Source organism: Neomonachus schauinslandi, chromosome 14 (genome assembly GCF_002201575.2).
Source record: "Neomonachus schauinslandi chromosome 14, ASM220157v2, whole genome shotgun sequence".
Classification (NCBI taxonomy): domain Eukaryota; kingdom Metazoa; phylum Chordata; class Mammalia; order Carnivora; family Phocidae; genus Neomonachus; species Neomonachus schauinslandi.
Genome location: NC_058416.1, coordinates 9,795,795 through 9,807,450, shown reverse-complemented (window position 1 = coordinate 9,807,450; position 11,656 = coordinate 9,795,795). Strand labels below are relative to the sequence as shown.

The 11,656-nt window shown below is 40.1% G+C and overlaps 1 protein-coding gene across 1 annotated transcript; it reads right to left on the bottom strand.

Moving 5' to 3' along the window:
- Positions 1-5,054: 5,054 nt before the first annotated feature.
- On the bottom strand, positions 5,055-10,209 carry DSEL (dermatan sulfate epimerase like). Its single transcript, XM_021686408.2, has 2 exons — positions 6,515-10,209; positions 5,055-5,318 (listed from the first exon to the last, which is right to left on the bottom strand). Exon 1 carries the CDS (start codon positions 10,160-10,162, stop codon positions 6,524-6,526), a length of 3,639 nt encoding a protein of 1,212 aa, XP_021542083.1. The 5' UTR covers positions 10,163-10,209; the 3' UTR covers positions 5,055-5,318; positions 6,515-6,523.
- Positions 10,210-11,656: the final 1,447 nt, after the last annotated feature.

Sequence of the window (11,656 nt, the reverse complement as noted above, 5' to 3'; positions counted from 1 at the left end):
TTTGGTAAATCTGGAGAAATAACCACAAATTTGTTGGTGCTCATAAGCTCACTGTAAGCATGCTGTGCCCTGTTAGCATTGAATTAGCCATAAGGCTCAAGTTAATGTCTGATACGAAAAGTAAAACCACCTGACTTTTATTAATTGCATTCTTTATATGCATTTATCTTTTTATGGGTATCTAATGAAAGCAATTTCATCACTTCTTGCCTGTGTTCTTTTACATATAAATAAATCGTCCCTTCAAAGTTTTGTGAAATATCACATTAAGGCATCAAATTAAAAGGCTTAATATACTTAAAATAGCCATATTTTTAAATCTCATGTACTTTAAACACATCTACAATAAAATCAATCTTTTGGAACAAAGTGAAGGAATAAATGAATATATAATTAAAACAATAAATAAATACCAGAAAAACTGGACAATATTCTTTCACTGTAGTACAATAAGGGTGTAGAGCATTATTTGCATCATGCAATAAATAAGGTAAGAAGTGTGTTATGTATTGTGCATAGAGGGGTGCTAGATTTTAATGCAGGGATCAGGGAGTTTATATTGCTCATGTTCTAAATAAGAAAAGTACAGTGATTGGGAGCCAAACTGTTAAAAAAAAAAAAAAAAAAGAATGAAGAGCATCACAGATGTCACGTGTGTGTGAAAGTTTGCTTCCTTAAACCATTAAGAACAATGTATATATCCCAAATAGAGAGGAAGACAACATACGGGAAAACATCACATATTATCAGACATTTGAAAACCTGAAACATGTAAGTAAAATTCAACATCAATGTTACTACACTTCAAAGAAAAATTACATTTGATCTTAAGAGAGAGCAATCCTAGGGTAAAAAAAAAAAAAAAAAGATTTGCTCAAATTATAATTTATCTTTTTTCTCAAGTTTTAACTACAGTAAGATTTCAAAGAGATTTAACAGAAAAAAAAATACTCTACACAGATCAGATGATTGTATTTTGATGCAATCTTTGTGAAGTATGGTGTTGAGGTGAACAATCAACTGTAAATAGTTCACAGAATAATTAACACAATTGTTATAGGAGTGATTCTTCCTGTACACCTTACTTCCTGTGTTCTAAGTTCTTTCCTCCCTCCCCCCCCCCCCCCCTCCCTTCTTTCCTTTTTTTCTCTTTCCCTCCCTTCCTGCTGGTATTATTTACATCGTGGAGGAAAGACCAGATTTTTTTTTTCCTAAAATGAATTCTACTTGAATATATTTGTTAGTCACAGATTTGACACGAGTAGGCACTTCCATTTGGTGTAGACTTCTTTGAGCTAGAAACATTGTGAAATGCAAATGTGTTTCTCTCTAGTCCTCACTAGACTGTCGGCTCCATAGATTTTTGTTCCCTGCTGCATCCCCCAGTATTGACAGCTGTGCCTGGCACTGCGGGTCTGGAGGCACTCAGAGAGGAGGGACAGGGAAAGATGCTATTGGTCAGCTGGACTCTGGATGAAAAACATGGTGTTGTCTTTCTGTCATTACTAGCAATGATCGGTACACACACCAGTCAGACCATACTCACATATTCTTTTCTCTTCAGAGCATCTCTTGATATTCACCTACAACCAAATTTCTTTGTTGTGAATAGTGTTATTAGGGTAGTTGAGTGAGTGGGAATGGGGAGAGAGCAAGTGTTGGTTTTGTTCTATTTGCACTACCCTTTTGGAAAAGCTACTCATTAATGGGATGTCCCATGACAACTAGAGCCAAAACCTAATTAAGAAAAAATAGGTGGTGATCTCCATCCAAGTTTACCAAGCATAACTTCCTCTAACTCAATATATGACTCTCTTTCCTCACAACAACCATTTCAGAAATAAACCATGTCTACTGCAAAAGTGACAACAATTTTCGGTGTCTTTCCTCGGGTGATAATCACTAACTGGCATGCCCCCCCCTTCTCCGCTTCTTGATGAATTCCTATTAGCTTTGAAGTCTGGAAAGACTGCCAATTCCTCACACAGCAGGGCCAGTCAACTGATTTTTCTGTTCTTCCCTCACACTAGTCAGTATCTCAATAGTAGATACCCAAAAAGTATAGTGAATAAATGAACTGATGAATTGTAAATCCATTAAAAATTCCCTTACAAAAATGCACTTCCTAGAGAGATAATAGGGGTTTCAAATTTATTTGTAAAATAAGTACCGTATAGAGTTGTTGTGAGGATTGTAACGAGACATATAAAAACCTTACAGTTCGATGCATGGCACATCAGAGACTAATTCACTATATATGCTTCTCTTTTTTTAAAAAAAGTCTTCACTGTGCCAATCCTGCACACCAAACTTAGAACATCTCACGTAACCTTCTTCATGAGTAATGCATCAGGCAGCACAGAGATCTTACCAATGGCCGCAGGGGCAGATGTAGAGGACAGGTGCATAGTACAGGGATGCTCTTGCCATTTCGTAAGTGGGATAATGTGTGCAGAAGACGGAAATGAGTCAAAGTCAGAGACAGACCTGGGATTAAGTCAGGAAAGAAGAGGCTAGCTCATCACTTAATGGAGCAAGTTTTGTGGCTGAAATCCTGAGGCTGAATGTCAGTATTCAGTGTGCTCCCCACTTCAAGTCCCTGCCTCCTCGGCTCTACATAAAATCCTCACAGTTACCCAAAGATCTAAAGAGAGCTATTATAAAATTATCCCAACCAAAGCCAAGTTGCTTTTAGCTTATTTATTTATTAATAGTGGAGTTTTGCTATACATATAGTGCCAGGGTAAGCTAGTTTATGATCTTCAGTCTATCTTTTCTTCACTGAATAACTGGGTAAGTGTGAAAGAAAAACCAAACAAAAACAAAAATGAAATTCTCTATGGTTTGGAAGCATTAGCTGAACCTATCTCTGGAAACAGAATTAAATATGTATACGTTACGTGGACTAAATATAACACAAGTTCATGTAAATTATAGCTCAAGCATCTACAAGTTAATTACAGAATATTAGAATCTATTGTTTGAAGTTCCTATCATCCTTTGTGCAAAAATTCAGTCATTTAGTTCTTAGAATATTATTTGAATTTTCCTGCCAACATGAAGGGAATAATGACACTAGTGAGATAATGAAAGAAATTGCCTTAGCAGACATTTTTATATGTATTAGACATGCTTTAGCTAACATTGAAATAAGCGGTAAATGGCCCACATATTAAATTCCTTGACATATCCTGTATTAGGCATCCTTATCTCTGGAAATGGTATTTATGTATTGCCTTCTATTTACATTTTTCCTAAATTAATCAGTGAATATTTTTCTAATTATCATCAGTTAATCAAGCCAATCAAACGTAGTGATTTAAATCCATTGCTAATGTCTACTCACAGATAATTGGATATCCTTTACATAACAAGAATGGCTGGGATCTTCAAGGATGCACCCAAAAGTACTGATAAACACGTTAATCAAAAGTAAGTGGCAGAGGGGTAACATTTCCACAAAAGGAGAAGTCTTCAGGATGCCCTAGTGTGGGTGGAGGGGTGCTGCTTCTTTGAATGCATTTGCTGAAGGTTTTGTGGCAAGTCCTCTACCATTGCCTGGGAGTTTAACATCCCGTTCTTGTCAGGCATTTACTAATTCTTCTCTGTTGATTTAAAAAGACAGCCAATCAAATGTCTAATATTTGGGGTCTAGATCTAATATGTATGTTTTATTTATTTATAGGCCTTTATTCACAGGTGCTTTCCTAATATGTACATTTTCTTGTCATTTGCTTAAAACTTGTGCCTTTCTAGGTTTCTATCAATTAAATTTAAGCATACTCATAAATTCATCTTGCTTTTCCTGAAGAGAGTCTTCCACTTCCTATCCTCTCCAGAATTTCATTAAACTCAATTCTGGATATGGCCTTATTTTTTCATCCTAAGTGAGTAATTTGCATTATTTCAAACTTTTGAGAATCATATTATTAACCATTGCATTTGTTACCCTTGTCAGCAAAACTGTCTTCTTTTAATTTCAAGTCCTAAATTCTATTATTTTAGTAACAGTTTTTATCCCAATTAGGCCTAAGTTTGGGGAAGTTAATAAAGAAAGGGGTTAATTTTACAGAGAGGACAGGTGTTTCCTTTAGAAGTGTCACATAGTACCAATCATCCCTTTAATGATTTTCAAGATGACAAGAATAAAATTAAGTGTGGAAGCTATTGGAATTTTTCTGAAGCTAACACCCTAAGGATACAGGACCTGGATGTTCTGGGAGCTAGTCACCTCAGGTATTATGATTATAAGGCAAGGGGTCCCAAGCATGAACATCTGCGTGCAGATCCAACGGCTGGGTCATCCTTCACCCATAATGTTCCTCACAGGGGAATCTGCAGATAGAGGTCTCTTCCAGCAGACTTTCCCTTGGGGTGGGGGGAGGTGAGTACAGTGCCAGGGAAATTCATCTTGGCATTGCTGTGTGGGGGCGAAAGTTAGGATACACTGTGGAGATCACTTTGGTAAATGTGTCCCTTTCTTCAGCTATCAGTAACATGTCCCCATGCTCATTCACACAACTGCTTTTTTTCGTTTTCCCCACCTCTCCTCCGATTCCTCCACATAGTCCACCTGGTTCTCTCCTTCCCCTTGGGGGTTTCTGCAATATTAACAGGCAGTGGTTCGGCTTCTGCACACATGTGTAAGTCTTATCTTGATCAGACCTGCTATTACTGCCAACCCAAAGGCTTTTGATTTGATCTGATTTGAGATCACGCATCCTGGGAATTGAAAGCAAACCCTGAGACTATGACCAGTAATGGGAAGAGTGTTATCATCCATGCAGCAATTTTACATGCTTGTTGATAACCCTGAGATAGGTTAGGATAGGATAGATAACCTTCCTTGAGAATACCTGTGTAGACTCAGGTCTTCAGCTGCCCTCTCAACCTACACTGATACAATACAATTTTTCATTCATTTTTGACTTTGCAGAGAGAAAGCAGGGAGAGCGGAGGGAAGGAAGTAAAGCTGGGGGAGGAGGAGCGGTCTGTATTCACACTATAATGGAAGAAAAATGACAGCCAAGTTAGGTTTAGCTGGAATGGAACATATCCACAGCCTTATCACTCTGGAGGCACATTTTGACATAATAACAAACTACTGAGAAAGAACCACTTTTATCTAGGTCAGAAGGACAGACTCCCAAGTGTTGGAGAGCTTGGGGAAACGACAGTCTGAAACATCAGGAAGACTGCAATCTGTACAGAGATTTTCATCAGGTCTCGACCCCGCCTAATGGTTTTTGTCCAGTGCACAGTAATTACTCCCCCGGCTTATAACGGCATCTAACGGCGTGGCATTTTGATTTCAGAGCCTACCAAAATAAAATGAACCAGATTTTATGACGACTACATTTATAATAAGATGCATATGGTGAAAGAAACAGATGCCTCTGACGTCATCTCCCATTTGCCTGTAACTTTTGCAGACACTGGCGGTCTGCAAACTCATTCAAAGAGACGCAGGATCAGCTGGGCAGGTTTCCAGTTCTGTTTCCAGGCTCAAAAAACACTAGCAGCAGTGGTACTGCTTTCTCTGAGTCATACGGTGAGGATTCCACAAAAAGAAATTCGATTCTAAGTGCGATTCTTTAATGCAAAATTAATCATCAGGAAAAAAAAAATCCCCACAAATGTCGGGACTTCAGCACTCAGTACTAATGGATTGTTTTGCATGACAGTGACAGAAAGGACAGGGCGTGAGGGGTGGGAACAGCTGTAGCTTCAAGGAGGAGGGAGAGAGAGAGAGAGAGAGAGAAGAGAGTTTTTAACAGACAAGCAAGTCTAAAATACTCTCCCAGCCCTTGGCACCCAGATTGTTCAAAGACTGACTCCCTGTTCCTTCCAAGTAAAAAAACTTTAAGGAGGCTTTTCAGGCCACTGTCTCAGACCTCAAAAAAATGTTCGTTCTGTATTTCCATCTGTATTTTCCAGAAAGAATTCTATAGTTCTGATAGGAGCTTTCACCATTTCCCCAGTGATATCACTGAACATTATACACAGGAAAAAAAAAAAAAAAAAAAAAAAACACCAAAAAACCTTTTTTTTTTTTTGGTGCAAGATAAATGTGTTAGAAGATCTTTTAAAAAAGATAACGAACTTTTGTAGTCCATCTTGAAAGCAAGAGATGCTTGGGCAGAGCAGCAATTGAAAGGCCTTTAGCAGTGTTTGAGGTTCCAAGATAGATCAGCACAGTTACAGAGGAGGAGACGGCCAGACAAAACCCTGCAAAATCTTACCTCCCCTGACCTCCATCCTATAACTTCATCTACACCTCTGTAGCAGGAACATTTCAGCAGAAAAAAAAAAAAATTCAGAAACAAAGGCAAGGGAAGTAGCGACGTAAAAATAAATCCTGCTAGGCCAAATACAGGGCCTATTTTTAAAATAATCTCTGTGCAAGTAACAAACCGAACACGCGCGCACACGCTCACACACATAGTACAAGAATAAACAAACTCGTCACATCCACAAACCGGGTTGCAAAGGATTAGTGCAAATTTCTGCTGACCTGCAGCATTTAGTCCATGAACTTTGGATATCCTAGACGCTCCATCAGTGTCCAGCAGATGTTCTCAATCAGTTTAATTTCATCTCTAGGCAAGTTTTGTTTCCAAACGTTAGTATTACTTGGTGATATTTCCCCCTCATAGGGAAGATAGAAAAGGTTTGTGGAGGTGGCGAACAGTATTTGGTTTAAACTAGCAGGAGACAAAGGTATTCCAAGAAAGGCAAAAATCCTTTCAGTGGTTTTCTGAGGAAAATGTACGATGTCTTCAAACTTGATCAGCTGGTAGCTGGTAGGCAGCAAGTCTGTGTTTATTCTCAGGGCCGCTGCGGTGTTTGCGAGCCACAGATGGGACAACAGGGAGACTGCACTGGACGTGGATTTCGATAATTCTTTCCTCAACGATTCATACTCGAAAGCGTAGCCTGAATTTAAGTTACATTTGCCTTTACCTCCCTCTATTTTAAACAATCTAGCTAAGTGCTCTGGTACATTTTTCAAAGAGTAGAGACTTGGTTTACTACTGTACAGCATTGAATAAATCCATGCCCGAGGGTCCCTTACTATGTACAATGCCCTCATAGAAGCTCCTAAAACTTCTTGGAAAAAATGAAGCTTTAAGGTCCAGCTCCCGCTGCTTAAGCTGAGCACGGGACGCGCGCTTGGGTAATAGACCAGGTGTCTCCTCAAAGCCCTAATATATTCAGCATCTCTATCAAAGGTGCCTTTCATCCTACTTCTTTGTTCTGGCAAAGACTCTCTCCTTTTCAATTTTCTTTTTTTGTCCTTATTTGCTGTAAAATATGGGGCCAGTTTACCCCTACTGGGTTCACGCAGATGGATGTTTTGCAAATGTAGTTTCGTGTCTTGAACTAAGGACTGCAACCAGCCTCGGAGTAAACGGAAATGCACACTGTGGATATCTGATGCCTTCCATTCACAAGCATCTGCAAATGAGTCAATTTCAAATTCAGTTTCAGGAATATCGATGTAGGTTGTAGGAACTCTGATGTAGAGAAAATCACTACTGTTGAAAAAAAGCTGTTTGAGAATTTCAGCTCCTGAACCAGGAAGTGAGGTAACGACGACGTCCGGAAGATCGAGGTGGTGCCCTTCGGAAGACAAAGACTTCGGGCTTGCCTCGGCCTCCGTCCTTGCCCATTTTGCACAGAGGGGCTGAGTGCAGGCACTCCACACATCCAGCAGCTCAATAAACCACAAGGCAATAACAAGGATTAGGATCCACCGCATTAGCTTTCTAAAAGAAAGGTAAAACCGCCACTGAAAGGTTAAAATCACCAAGCTAATGCACAAAATCAACCCAACTGCTATATTAAATTTAAACCCAAAAGGGAAAATAACTCTATCTTGTCTTATGGGCTTTGCTATTGTTTGAGTGCCCAAACCAAATCGGGTTATTTGGCCCTGATCAGCCACACTGGCAAAGCCACCAAAACCCAGGTAATCAAATCTTGTCTTCAGGTTATGGTAGTCAGTTACAATGGACACAACATGTTCAGTATTATTGACATTGAGAGAAATCTGAAGTCCAGAGTTGGAATTATCAATAAATCTGCAGCTGGAAACATTGACATACGGCCCATAAAAGACATATGCAATTCTTGTGATTGCGGATTCCATCTGAAATGTAACATTAACAAATTGAGTCCACCGTTTCTTAAATTCAGCAGCTTGCTCTGCTTCCTGTATGCTAGCAATGGGACTATTGCCACGATGATCAAACCAGAACATTCTGTAGTGTGCATCCCACACATCCATCATGGCGCCATTGTACCTGTTCATAAACCTGTAAGGGATGTACTTAAAGTCAATGTCCAGATTATGAAAGAAGGCACTGACAGATTTTATTGGGGAATTGTCCTGCTTCTCAACGTGATCAACAACTAGCAAAGTCTGGGAATTTAAGAGAAGCAAAGCACGATACACACTCTTCAGCTTCATTGCTGAAGAGTAAGCAGACACTGCTTCCCCACTCACAAATATCATTTCTCCATGCTGAGAGGCAGTGACGATTTCCCCCGCCGCGTCACCGGCCTCCTCGCCGCTCCACTTGAGCCACTGTGCACATTCTCCCAGTTGACCTTCCCAGGGCTTGTTACACTGGCTTGTGGGTGACGGAGCAAACACCAGTACGTTGTTAAGGTGGCTCAGCTTGGGTCCATAGAGAGCTTCAGAAACAAACACTTGCCCATTGGGGGCAAAAGTAAAGGAGTTCTGATCTGGATGTTCATGTCCTGGGTTAAAGCTTCTCCACCCATCAATCCAGGAGTATGGCTGAAAGTGAACTATGTCATACACCGCTCGCCCCCCTAGCTTCCCAGACTTAAAAGACACAAAGGTATTGCTCTGTGTATTTGGCAACCCAGCCCCATAGGTGACAACACCCCAGTTAGGGAATGTGTGCATTTTTGCAGTACCATATTCAGCAGGAGGCTGTGGGGTGAGCTGGGGATCATACCAGATGAACTCGGTGTGAAGAGTACTCCACCTCTGGGCAGTGGAGGGGACCATTGGTCCATCTTTAGGTCGGTGCCTTCTAATTTGCTGAGCTAACCAATTCCCAGCTCCATTCTTTAAGATAAACTTATCCAAAAAAACTAACTGGCTCTCTGGACCATAAAACCAATTATAATTGGAATCTGCTATACCCACAGTTCTTTGGAAGCCTGGTAAAAGGGTGGCGTAATAGAACCAAAAGTGCATTTTTAACCAGTTATTATCCAAATTGTTGATATTAAAATGACGCTGGGCTAGAAAAACATACTGTGTGACTGATTTAGCTGTGTAGCTTCCGTAGGCCACACCTTCGTCCAAAGAACCATCGACAACGTGATTCAACAGAAACATCGTCTTTTCCATCACATCTACTACAACCTGTTTCCATACATTTGCTTTAGATCCTTTATCTACCCCAGTCACCAAAGCCCCAGTGAGTAATGCTATCATGTTAGTAGCTTGGTGATTATGGAGAAGTTGTTTGCCCCACGAACGGACCTTGGAATACTCATACATTTCCTCAGTAACAGCCCATATTTTTTCCAGGTATTTAGGTCTCCGATGATCATCTAGTAAGTTATACAAAAAGTCAAAGGCAGTGGCAAAACCCGTTAAGGAATGGCCAACTGGAACCTCATCCCCTGGTGCGTTCTCAACCAGCCAGTCTTTGTAGCCAACCATCCTGTCCATATATTCCAAGACAAACTCAAAGGCAACTTTGTCTTCTGGACATAACAAACAGTACAATGCTAAAGGAGGCAGATTGTTACCATAAATTTCATTCCACTTGGCAGCAAAATCAGCATGCTTGGGTGGAGGTAGGTAGTATGTGGGGTTGGACAGCATAACTGTTACTGCACTTCTGATAGTTCTAAACAGATGCAAATGGCTTGTACGAGACTTTTGTCTCATTGCCTGGATTTCTCCAGCATCAAAATATAAACTTGGATGAAGCATACTTTTCTTCAGCTTTTGATTGGGTTTGAAATCTTGCACTTTCTGTGTCTTAAACTGATCTATATCATCTGTGAAAACTGCCCAGTCAGAGTAATTGCTCACAGATTCCTCAAAAGTGGAAAAAGCAAACATCACTAAAGCTAAAAATAAGAAATGTCCCGTAAACATTAACGCCATGATCCATCGGGGAGTTCCCTTCCTTAGGCATACATGTCAAACACAGTGCTCAATGTATATCCCATCTGCCTAGGATAAAACATACATTTAAGGCCTTGATAACACAAAGACTGTAAATCATATATGCTGTGAAATCCAGCTGACATTCAGTTCATTCAAAGCAAGGTGGGTTGCCAAAAAGAGGAAATTTACACTATCTGTGTCCCTGACACAGATTTGCTTCCAATAAAACTTCAAGGAATGTTAAAACCTCTAATGTTTCCATATCACAGAGCAAACAGTGGTAGAGTCAAACATACTATGAATTCAGGCTTTACCTCCTTTACATAAATCTATCTAACATGAAGAGTCAAACCACACGTTGTAAAAAAAAAAAAAAGAAAAAGAAGCACTCCGAAATCCAAATTAAAAAGTCGTTCCTAGGATAGGAAACCATCAACCACATGTAAGATGTCTGCGCCTGTGTCTGCCCAAAGGAGCTGATGATGTACTGAAATTCTTGAAGCTGAAATTCTTGGTTGTTATTCCCTTCCACTTTTTACACCTTTGCCTTGAAAATTTTTTCTTCTTCCATTTTTGGGAAAAGAACATCCTCAACAAGTGTTCAAAGTCCTACTTGGTTTTAAAAAATCAAAAGTTCTGCCCTCATTTCAAATCTGTCTTGTTCAGGCTTACTTACTCATCGCCCATTATGACCCAGAGAAAGTATTTTCATGTCTTCTTTTATCAGCTTCATCTGTACAACTATAAAAATCTAATCTCTTCAGCCACCTAGGTACTTCGTTTCCAATCATGAAGTAACCACCAACTGGGAAAGAAAACTCCCCTTTGACCAAGAGTGCCGGTTCTTTTCTGTTCCTTTTTCATGACACTCCTTTCTGGAGGAGAAACAAAAAGAAATTCTCTGAGGCTACAGATATGCTGGGAGTGGACATGAACTGATGACTTAAAGGTTCTACAATCTCTTGACAGAAATTTTAGAATCACGATAAAATCTGTAATTGAATACAATCTAAGTTAGCTCAAGTGATTCTTTTTTTTCTTACACTTTTAAATGCATACAGTGAATGGTGGCAGATGACAAGCAGCTACAAGATGCAACTTTCCTGCAGCATTTATTTTAACTGTGGCTTGCTTGACTCATTTAACCTGTTTTTATTCAAGTGCGCTTAACACAAAGATGAGTTCTGCTATCATTCTTGTTGGTTTGGTCGCAAAGGACTCAGGGACAAAAAGCAGAAGTTGAAAGGACCTTTTCTGATTCCGGTTGAGGGATTACCTTTTATGGGATCAAAAGATGGCTTTGTAGGGGAAACTACTGAGACCAGTCACGTTTCTCAAAGGAGAAATCATGAGAATGCGTGGGAGCAAGCAAAAGGCGCTCCAACCTCACCTGTAGCCTCGTCCTCCATCCTTACGAGAGGCCACCAGAGGGAGCTCAGACCCAGACTAAGGTGCAGCGTCGCCTCTGCCCGTCTTCGGATTTGAAGAACC

Bases quoted from the DNA above. Each gene is read 5' to 3' on its own strand.
- DSEL (XM_021686408.2), bottom strand. From the start codon at position 10,162: ATGGCGTTAATGTTTACGGGACATTTCTTATTTTTAGCTTTAGTGATG.